At 48.4% G+C, this 10,880-nt stretch overlaps 3 protein-coding genes across 3 annotated transcripts in view; 1 reads left to right on the top strand and 2 right to left on the bottom strand.

Annotated features, from left to right (window-relative positions):
• The window catches only part of Ik (IK cytokine), a 13,725-nt gene extending 12,346 nt beyond the window's left edge, over nt 1-1,379 (bottom strand). Inside the window, exons 1-2 of the mRNA XM_021150482.2 lie at nt 1,274-1,379; nt 382-448 (exon numbers count right to left, since the gene is read on the bottom strand). Coding sequence (XP_021006141.1) covers nt 382-448; nt 1,274-1,289 — 83 coding nt within the window. The 5' untranslated portion in view covers nt 1,290-1,379. The remainder of the gene's footprint in view (nt 1-381; nt 449-1,273) is intronic.
• A 96-nt stretch (nt 1,380-1,475) lies between these two features.
• Nucleotides 1,476-3,584, top strand: Ndufa2 (NADH:ubiquinone oxidoreductase subunit A2). Its single transcript, XM_021150477.1, has 3 exons — nt 1,476-1,644; nt 1,771-1,877; nt 3,379-3,584. The coding sequence occupies exons 1-3, from the start codon at nt 1,544-1,546 to the stop codon at nt 3,468-3,470; spliced, it is 300 nt and encodes a 99-aa protein (XP_021006136.1). The 5' UTR covers nt 1,476-1,543; the 3' UTR covers nt 3,471-3,584.
• Nucleotides 3,585-3,639: 55 nt separating this feature from the next.
• Nucleotides 3,640-9,949, bottom strand: Tmco6 (transmembrane and coiled-coil domains 6). Its single transcript, XM_021150476.1, has 12 exons — nt 9,770-9,949; nt 9,526-9,638; nt 8,221-8,336; nt 7,935-8,118; nt 7,592-7,696; nt 7,345-7,430; nt 7,047-7,163; nt 6,727-6,838; nt 6,446-6,632; nt 4,863-4,957; nt 4,198-4,365; nt 3,640-3,994 (listed from the first exon to the last, which is right to left on the bottom strand). Exons 1-12 carry the CDS (start codon nt 9,852-9,854, stop codon nt 3,878-3,880), a joined length of 1,485 nt encoding a protein of 494 aa, XP_021006135.1. The 5' UTR covers nt 9,855-9,949; the 3' UTR covers nt 3,640-3,877.
• Nucleotides 9,950-10,880: the final 931 nt, after the last annotated feature.

Genomic DNA, 10,880 nt, shown 5'->3' with positions numbered 1-10,880 from the left:
TCTAATAATTCACTTAAGAGTCACAGAAATAAAGATTATTGCTCCAAATTTTTTCCTTTTTTTTTTTTTTTTTTTTTTTGGGGGGGGGGGTCCATAATTACAACCTTACTGAAAAACTGACACCAAAACAATCATTTTATATAACTTACAAAATTAAGCATAATTACACCATCTTGTTAAGGTAAATGAACTCATGACAAAGCTTTCTGTAGAAAAAATAAGTTTAGCATGTTGTATAGGTTAGCATTTTCCTTTCAATAAACCATCTTCTATGAACTGCTGGAGCATTTTTTGCCAACAAAATACTCTGAATTCTTTCACCCTCACTACTATCTCTCTTGCTCATTGCTAAACCCATTCCTCCAAAGACAAAATACTCACTGGTGGAAGGAATGAGGATCATCCACATCGTGGCCATCTGGAGCCAAAGGGTTAGAGAAAGGCTCACCTTAAAGGAAAAAAAAAATGACATTAAATCAATCACTCGTTTAATGTGTGAAGTTCCGTACAAGAACTAGCGATTATAAAAACAAACAACATAGTAGGCAAGAAGAGGAGCAACGATTATGCAGTAATGCTGAACTGGGAGGAATACAAGAAACTATTACCAGAAACTGGGAATGGTGACCCACACCTGTAATCCCAGCACCAGGGAGATTGAGGCAGCAAGACCTTCGAGATTTCGAGGCCAGTTAGTGCTACGCATCCAGATTATCTCAAAAGGAAACGAGCAAAAGAGCAGTTTTGTGGCGGCAGACACCTGTCACCCCAGCACTTGACTAGTGGAGACAGAAAGACCCCTGCGTTTTAGATCCTAACTCACTCGTAAAAAATAAATAGTTATAAAGCCGGGTTTCCTTAAACGACGACCTGACCCCCTCCACCCCCAACCCCCAAAGATCGCTCCTAAAGCACTACGCACTACATCAGCATCCGGTAATCCCAAATACATGGGACTTTGAGGTTTGCCTCAGAGCGTTAGCGAGCACCTCCCCTCCCGCGTCAAATAAATAAACCATGTCCCTAAAAGAGAGGCACAAGCCATGGTTTACTAAGGAAGGGATAGGGAGGTAGAGCTGCCTCAAAAAATTCAAAACGCCGGTCCTCCACAAAAGAAACCAAACTTGAGGGCAGCTCAGCTGGGCCTCTCCTAAGGACCAATGGTTCGCGCGGCTCCATCAGTCACACGACACCCGGCTTAAATTCAGCAAACTCGACCAGCCTAGTGTCTCTAGTCCCGCGGGCAGGAAAGAGTGGTCGACTCGAGCCTTACTATCTCGTTCTGGCATTTTGGCAGCGGCCTCTCAACGTCTGCAATCGCGAAATGTCCCCAAACAAGACAGCGGCGACAAACTTTTATCCACAATGCACCTCGAAAACCTGCCTTTCTTCGCGTCACCACACGCTACCTCCTGTCATTGGCTAAGATTTATCCCGCCCCCTTCCCTGCGTCGTCCAATCGACGGCGAAGACTAGAGGGCCCGCTATTGGTCCGATTAAGGTGCCTGAAAGGTCGTGATTGGGCGCGCCTTTGCTAACAAAGATGGCGGCCGCCGCTGCTAGCCGAGCGGTGGGCGCAAAGCTGGGGCTGCGTGAGATTCGCGTTCACTTATGCCAGCGTTCCCCAGGCAGCCAGGGTGTGAGGTGAGGCGGAAGCGTGGGAAGGCGAGTGGGCTTCGGAAGCTGGAGCTATGACCTTGACCTCCGGGGAGGGGCGGGGGCTGTGTACCTTTGCCCGCTAGCGGCAGCCTCTCTCTTCCCCCCCTGCAGAGATTTCATCGTGCAACGGTACGTGGAGCTGAAGAAGGCGCACCCCGACCTGCCCATTCTGATCCGCGAATGTTCGGAGGTGCAGCCCAAGCTTTGGGCCCGCTATGGTGAGTACTGGTCGCCGGAGGTCAGGGGCCCGGGTTGCAGAATACGGGATGGAGAGATGAAGGGGCCTCCCAACGTCCTGGGAAAACGGGGCTGAAGGACCAAAACTCGCACTGATAAAGGAATTCACATTTACTTAGTTGTGTGGTGCTTTTTATTCACGGCAGCGTGTATATATGGGGTCTAACTGGGTCTTGGGCTAGACTCAGGAAATTTTTGCAGTTTCAGAGTGTACTTTATGGAAAAGACTTGCGTCTCCATGTCAGCGTAGGTCATTCAGAATCACTTCTTAGCCAGTACAAATTCAGGGACTGAGAATTTTAGCAGCGTTGAGCACTTTATGCTTACAGCTTACGCTGGGTACTTTAACTCATTCTCATGATGATGTTGTGAATGGGTGCTTTTCTTTTGTAAATATAGAAAGCTGAGTCTAAACACTATGGAACACGCCTAAAGTTACGCAGCTCAAATAGAATAGGATTGAGCTTTTGCACCTTGTGCCCCTTCCTTATAGCATTCTATGGTTGGCTCCCATCATTCAAGTTGTTACTTACCCCTAACTGCATATTACTGTCTCAAAGAGGCATTCCTGAGCCAGCCTGTAAATCCCAGCTTTAGATACTCCCAGGCAGAAGCAGGAGGACCACAAACTCAAGGCCTGTCCGAGGCTATAGTGTGATCAATGCCTGAGTAGGAAATTTAGTGAAATGTTATCTCAAAATTCCAAAGATACAAAGAAAACGGTAATTGCCGTTCATGTGAGAGGCACTGGGTTTGATCATCAGTACCAAACTGAGGCATTCCCTGACATTGCCTCCTAAATTACACTAGTCCTAGTTATAACCAAAATCTGAAATTTTGTTAATAGGTTGACTAACAGTAAATAGGTAATACTTCAACTAAATGGTACCATTTTAATCATTTCAACCCTGACAAAGGACTTTCTGTGGGTGGGGAGAGTCACATCCTACTACAAATTTGTTGTAATCAAGACTCCTATAAACTAATAAAACAAGTTTCCTCCTAAAGCACACAGAAGGACAGACAGAACTTTAAAGCACACAGAAGGACAGACAGAAGTAACTTTAGTGTGTAGTGCTGTGCGTGCATAGTACCACATAGTATGCTAAGTGGGCTATAGCCAGCCAGAAAGTGGACAGTCAGCGAAAGCTAGACCCCGGTCAGTAGTTTATGCCTACAGTGACCTTACAGCATCAGACACATTTCTTCCCATACAAAATGCTACTAGGGACTGGGATTTCTTAATCGATTGACCTAATTAATGCTAAGTACAGCAAAGCCACTTTTTTTTTTTTTAAAGGCAGGATTGTATATAGCCATAGCCAGCCCGGAACTGGCTGTGTAGCCATGAGCCACTATGTTCAGTGAACCGTACCTCTTTCCTTTCTTATCCTAACAACTTTGAAAAAATACCTTTTATAATTTTGTGTAGCCTTTATAATTTGGATATGCAGGATATTCATTTGAATCCCCTTTCCTCAGCTTTTGGCCAAGAGAAGACAGTGTCTCTGAACAATCTGAGTGCTGATGAGGTAACCAGAGCCATGCAGAATGTGCTAAGCGGCAAAGCCTGAAGGTCTCCACTAAGGACTGTGAGCGAGAGCACCCGAACCTGCTGGACTGAAGACAATGTGGGGAAATGTGTGCTTTGGGTCCTTATAAAGCTTACGCTGTACAGTGTCACTTCAGAATGTCCTCCTCATTACCTTCTCCCTCTTACTGCACAACACTGAGGCAAAGTAGTTTTATATAAAAATACTGCTTTATTTCTCCTCAAAAAAAAAAAAAAAAAAAAAAAACCCACCAGGTGCCAGCTGTGATGTCGAATGTCATTAGCCAACTTGCTGAAGAGCATGAAGCAAGACGATCTCAAGTGCAACACCATACTCAGGTATAACAAAAAGCTACTAGCTTCTAAAGTGAAGTAGGAGACCCTAGGATAAATACACTGCAGGGTAAAGGGTGATGTTGAGCAGCCAGGTCATCCATGGGTAGCAGCTATCTGCTGGAGAGCGTGTATCCTCTCCTGAAGCTGAGTTTCCTCCTGGTGCTTTTCTAGGGCCTGCAGCCCTGACTGCTGCAGGAAGGCTCGGGCAGCCTGAGGATAGAGAAGGACAGACATTTAAACTCTAAAGCCCAAATCCTGGAGCCCCATGGGCCAGCCCACTTCTTAGATGGTGCATTCCTGACAAGATGAAGGTTCTGACCTTCAGCCCACATAGGCTAGCCTTGCCCAGAGAAACGGACTGGAAGAGAAGAGCACCATGGTAGGATCAGTGGCTTCTGAACAAGCAGACCCACCTCTGGCTGATACAAGAATAGCAGCTGCAGCAGCTCCAAACTCTGGCCTACAACTTCAGTGTCAGAGAGAGCCAGTGTGTTAAGCAAGCAGGAGAGCAGGGGTCCTGGCCACAACCGCTGGCAGTAAGCTGGACCCTTCTCTACGACATTGCCCAGAACTGTGAGCACCTGCAGACACAAAGACATGCCCCGCCCCCAACAAAAGATGAAAACCAAAACTTGTAACAGGATAAGCAAGGGTGGCTATGTACCCAAGTACTACCGCAGGCTCTTCTGCATGTCATTCCCACATCCACCTCTGAGCCACTACCCATGCATAAGGGAAGAGATTGGTGCTTCCAGTAGTTTGTTGATTTGTTCAAGGACCATAAGCAGTAGTCAGGCTACACCTAGACTGTACTAGCTCTGAAACCATACCACACCACCTACCAGCTCTCAATTAAGGGTACTTAAGAAAGCCCGGGTCAGCTGGCTGTGGTGGCACACGCCTTTAATCCCAGCACTTGGGAGGCAGAGGCAGGTGGATTTCTGAGTTCCAGGACAGCCAGGGCTACACAGAGAAACCCTGCCTCGGAAAAAAAAAAAAAAAAAAGAAAGCCCAGGTCTGTTCTTCCTGTTTGCTTTGACCAGTAGTCCATTAATTCAGATGTTAGGCCAGTACATACCAACATGCATACTGCATTTGATAGTGGCAGCAACTGCAAGAGCGGCTCGATCAGATCCAGAGAGAGCAAGGAGGTACAAAAAGTAGGACTGTTTGCTGAAAAGGAAAATGTCACATGAAGTACCTTTAGCTCTGACCTGCTACCCCCACGATCCTACCCACTACAAGCTAGGCCATGAAGAACTAGCCTCTCTATAAAGGTCCATATCCTGCTCAGTCTCAAATAAGTATGCCTACTCGCCAAACGAGAGGCATATGGGCCTTCAGGGATAAGAAACATGTCCCTGGAGCATGTGCAAGCAGACGTTAGCATCTTCCTGGAGTCTCTGCACCCCCACGCCCCAGTCCATGAGGCCCCTGACCAAGAAGGATAAGAGTATCAGATACCTTTTTTTGTTTGTTTGTTTGTTTGTTTGTTTGTTTGTTTGTTTTTTGAGACAGGGTTTCTCTGTGTAGCCCTGGCTATCTTGGAACTCACTCTGTAGACCTGGCTGGCCTCGAACTCAGAAATCCACCTGCCTCTGCCTCCCAAGTGCTGGGATTAAAGGCGTCGTAAGCCACCACTACCAAGCTTCAGATATTTCCTTAACTACCTCTTTGAGGAACCACCATTTCCAGATCTCAGATAAGGACTGATGGGACAGCAACTCCTCCCAAGGGGAGATGGGTGCATTCTGTCCTGGTGTTGAAGTCCCCTGCCCTCAGTTCTTTCAGCTCAACTGTTCCCACTTCCTGTCTCTAGTAGCTTCAAGCTCTGAGGTCAGTGTACCCAGAGGCTAAACATGCCATGAAAGAAAGGGTTTTGTGTATGTTATATGTATATACATGGCATCCAGTACTCAACATGTGAACACATACTAAGAAGTTATGGGGGCCCATTTGTGTGTGTACTACAGATGAACTCTCTCGGGTGTGCAAGACACACTATGTCCACATGGGGGAGCTCTTCCTTCATTTTCCGTCTCCTAATTGCAGGAACTTGAAGCCTAGGGTGGCCACATGCCCCAGCATTTTCAGAATGACTAGGTCAAAAGAGACCTTTGGCTAACTGGGTCTACAAGACGTGCACTTCATCTGGAAGATGCTTCTGACCGAAGCTTCAATAGAGTCTTATTTACAGAGCATCCGTGGCAATAATTGGTGAACAAGCTAAAGCTGAGAGACAGGAAGAGGTGTGGGGTGGTTAACCCTGAGGAAGAGGTAGGGATCCCTGGGATTGCTTTCATCCCATTCTGAAGGAACTAAGACCCAGGCAATTTATTGGGGAAGTGGAGAGGAAAAGATTGCCTGACAGCCATGGGTAGAGGGAGGGAGGGAGGGCCTTCCTTCAAAGGGGTCCTTTTAGGGACCCAAGGACCCACCCCTGCAAGATGGTTGTAAGATGAGAGACCTTCACTAACAGGGTAGGGAAAGGTGTGGACTCCTCCTGTAGTTTTTGAATTGTTCCCACACACACCCACCCCCTTATTCTCTTGACTTTCTCTCAATCTGTATTTTGTTTCCTAACAAATCTACCCTTCCTTGGCCTTAATAAATATTTTAATGGTGGTAAAAGATCAGGCCTAGGCAGAATGTAATGGATACCAGTGAGGTTGTTGAGGAGCCAGAGGCCCTCAGGTAGCAAGGCAGGCTGTTTCTGAAGGAAGAACTGGAGAAAGATAAATAAGGCTGCCACAAGTCGCTCGTCTCTGAGCTCCATTTGCTGTCCCATGACCTCCGCTGGCACTTCTGTTAACAGGTTGCTTAGACACCGAAGCACGGGGCATGCAAGCTGCAAAGACAAGTTGAGCGTAATAGAAAGAGAAAGACACAGCAGAGACACACAGGCAGAGTGTAAAGCAAGCCCCACACATCCTTTCCCTTACCAGCTCTAGTCCCACATCATCCATTCTCTGCACAGCCCCAGCCAAGTCCAACAGCAGCAGTGCCAACGTGGGCAGAGCCCCATGGGTGAGGAGCACAGCATTGTTGACCTGGCTGGGTGACAGGAAGCAGGCAGTCACTATCAAGTCAATCCTACCTTGAAGCTACAAAACAACCCAGTCTGTGGGTTTCCTAAGCAAAAGAAAGCACCACGGAGGGATGAAAACTCACCAAAGCTATTCCAAAAACAAAATTCAGTCTGAAGAGTTAAGTCATATGTAGGGAGCCCCAGGAAAGACATTTTTCCCAATTGGCCTGTTACCTGCAGATGATATAGTGAAGGCACCAAGCAAACTCCATGGCAACCCCAAGGTTCAGTTTCGGGCCTGGTTGCATCAACCGTAGCATCTGCTGGGGAAGACTGGAATCCAGAATAGAGCTGCCAGCAAAAGCAAACTGTGAGCAGGAACCAGGGAGATACCAATGGCTCCTCTCAAACACTTATAATGAGAAAGTATCCAACCCCCAAATTATCTGTAACACGGCTGTCAAAATGTGGAGATCAGAAGTGATCAAGCACCCATGAGATAGTCATCCATAGCTGGGCATCGTTTACTCACGGAATGATCTTCTCTGGGGCTTCCTTAGCCTGCAGAAGCTGGGACAAGGCATATCCAAGCGCTTCCAGCACAGCCACATGGGGGGACTAGAAACAGACGGGGTAGAGATTGGACAGGAAAATGGGTCAAAAGGACCCAGGCTTAACCCTCTGAAAAGGGTAGAGGTTGGAGCTACCTGGCTAAGCCAGTGAGCATGTGGCAAGAAGCTAGGGAGGCTTGCCAGGGAGAGACCAAGGGAAGCACTCACCTGGATGCAGGCAGCAAAGGCTGGGACAATGCCCTGCGGCAGGAGCTGCTTTCTCACAGCCTCGCTCTCCACAATGAGGTTCCCCAGTGTGTACAGACACAGCTCCTGAGAGCAGGCAACAGAAGCACTGGGCTGGGCTCATCTCATACCAAGCCATCGAGCGATAGGAGAAGGAAGATGGCATGTCCCTGTCCTCGAAGCTCACAAGAGAGGGGAGATGATGGGTGTGTGCATGTTTTGTTTTGTTTTGTTTTAAATTTTCCTGTACCTGCCAGCTCAAGCCGACCCCAAAGGTATATGTAAACTCTAACCCCGGAGCAAGGTTAAAAGGGACAAGCCTTACTATGAAGTCTGAGCTGTGACCAGAGAGGTAGGTGAGGAGGTAGGAAGTAGCTGGCAGGCAGGCCTCAGCCACTGCAGACTGCTCAGAATGAGAGAGCTCATGAAGGCACCGAGCCGCCTCAAGCTGCAACAGAGCCCGGTTGCTGGTCAAGAGCCCGACAAGGGTCCGCACGCTGCCCTCCAGCCTGCATGAATGACACCAGAACCCTGCTAAGCCTGGGGTCTATCCCCTCCACTCTCTTGTCCCTAGAAAGCCCCAGCCAACCACTCGTACCACCAACACCGACCTGATGAAGGTTTGCTGCGTGTCAGGGTGCTGCAAGCCTCGACGAAGGCTGACCAGAGCCTTCTCCCTTTCCTTTTCATCTGTTCCCCGTTGGGCGAGCCGAAGGAACTGCTGAACCTGGGTCCCAGAACAGGAAAAGGGTGACATGTAATTGCCATGAAGCACACCTTAAGTCTCTCATCTACCAACTTCATCTGTGACATCTTCAATATCAACACATTCAGAACACATTCAGAACTTGTTATTGGTAACCATATGGCCTGGCATGGTGGAACAAACCAAGTTTGAGGCCAGCCTGGTCTACACAGTAAGTTCCAGGACAGCTGGAGCTACCGAGAGACCTTATCTCAAAAGACAAACCAACGAACTAATATGGCTACTAAGCACCATCTTGCAGGCAAGTTTGTTAGGCAAGGGATCCTGGGAGCCCTATCTCCAACTCCCAAAGAATCTGAACCTGATTCAGCAACTGAAAAAATGAGACTATCTACTCCACCTTCTTATAGGGCTACTTCCAGGATAATATTAAAGCTCTCCACCTGGCAAAACCTCCTCCTTTGACCTGTCCTCCCATGCAAAGTACAGTCCAGCGACACCTACAAACATCTTTAAATATGAACATCTATTGCCTCTGTCTGTGGTATACTCCAGACTCTCTATTTTTCTGATTTCTGCTCTTCGTGGCCTCAGGGAAGTTAGTACTTTCTGGCTTCCTCCAACAAACGTATGAGTTTTTCTTGTGCCCAAATTTTCCTCCTATGATAAAAATGATAAGAACTCTGTTTCCACTGGGCAGTGGTGGCACACGCCTTTAATCCCAGCGCTTGGGAGGCAGAGGCAGGCGGATTTCTGAGTTCGAGGCCAGCCTGGTTTAGAGCGTGAGTTCCAGGACAGCCGGGGCTATACAGAAAAACCCTGTCTTGAAAATAAAAAAATAAAAACAAACAAACAAAACTCTGTTTCCTTCATTGGTAGTGCCTGTGTTAATATATTACTTGACAGAGCAGTTGCTCCTAGGCTATAATGTTTAGTCATTATATGGTTCCTTTATGCCAGGACTTTGAGCATTGAGGCACACAATGACTGACAAGAGGGAGCTCAGAGTGTTCAAAGACACTAGAGGGACCATAGACTCGGGAACTCTTTAAAGAGGTTTTAAAACAATAGGCAATGACTTGATGGACTGTTAGAAGGATGCGGGGCACTGAGTGGTACAGGGTAGTTCATCCTGTTTCCGGCTTGATCCAGCGAATAGCTGGAGGTTAAGAGTGGCTGGCATTCGGACGTGGGTTGCCCAGCCTCTCACCTCGGCTTCCCCAAGGAGCACAGCTGCACTCTGGCCTCCGACTTCTTCCGGGGCGTCTTCCCTCAGCAGCCTCTTGCTGACTAACTGCTGCTCCCTCCGCGCCTTCCGCAGGGCTGGGGGCAGAGGAACGGCTCAGTTAAGGATGAGAAGCTCGGGAGCACACACTCGGCTCAGAGCCAGGAGTCTCTTCCCTACTTCCAACCGCCACATGTGCATTTCCCCTGGCTTCCTCGTCTATCCACACCTGCCTCCCGCTCCCGCCGGCGGCGCCGCAGCTCCTCCACCCCAAACGCCAGCGTCCTGAGGCGGCCCTGCCGCCGATTCCACATCTTGCAGCCAAAGCTACGGCGCGCCCCGAGGAAGGTTGGGACTGCGCAGGCGCTGAACAAAAACCCGAAGGCCAGAAAAAAAAAAAAACAGTCCACTCCCCGCAACAGGGGTGAAGGGTGGGGTTTGCGTGAGGGCGGGGCGGTGACGCAAGAGCGGGGCGACGGGGCGAGGGCGTGGTCAAGCCGGAATTTCGAAGTTGGTAGGCGGACTCTGCTGTCTCTCAGAACTCAAGCTCGTGAGGCCTGCGGTGTTAATTCACTGATTACTCGGCTTCCACTGATGAGCACTTCCTACATTGAGCGATGGCTTTAAGAGAGTATGTACTACTCTTCTGGAAGGGTTCTGGGACCAATTTCCAGCACTCAGGCAGCTCTCAACGACCTATCTGTAACTCCAGTTCCTGCACGCATGTGATGCCATGCAGGCACACTAGGCATACCATAAAAATAAATCTTTCTGGGCTTGGTGGCACACGCTTGTAATTCCAACACTCAGGAAGCAAAAGCAGGATTCCTGAGAGTTTGAGACTACTTGGCTCACTTACCGAGTTCTAGGCCAGCCAGGGCTACGTAGTAGAAGAATCCTATAAAAGTAACTTTTATCCGCCTGATCTAGTTAGTTGTCACCTCCAAGGCTCACTGCCTTTGTCTACTAACTAGTCCTGGAAGCTTCTAGCCTCAGTACCATCTAATCTCGGCCTAGAATATTTTCAACCTCTGAGATTGGCAGCTAAATAAGATCACCCCCTTCCTAGTTGTTGGCTGATTCAACTCTGCTGTTCTGGCTCAAACTCCTCACCAAGCTGACTGATTCAACCTGGCTTCTCTCTCTGAGTTTTTGCTCCGTTTAGCATGTAAGGGTCCATGATTCGCCAAAGAATGATACCCCAGACTCAAATAAACGCAAAGAGTGTTTTATTCTGCAGAAGTCCAGCATGCTGGAGTCTCCCATTACCCAGATAAACAGACAACCAAGTGAGCTTGCAAGCCTGATTTAAAGCACATTAGGGAATTCCCGGATAGATG

This window comes from Mus caroli, chromosome 18, assembly GCF_900094665.2.
Source record: "Mus caroli chromosome 18, CAROLI_EIJ_v1.1, whole genome shotgun sequence".
Classification (NCBI taxonomy): domain Eukaryota; kingdom Metazoa; phylum Chordata; class Mammalia; order Rodentia; family Muridae; genus Mus; species Mus caroli.
The sequence above is the reverse complement of the archived record's forward strand: the minus strand, read 5'-3'. Positions and strand labels throughout refer to the sequence as shown.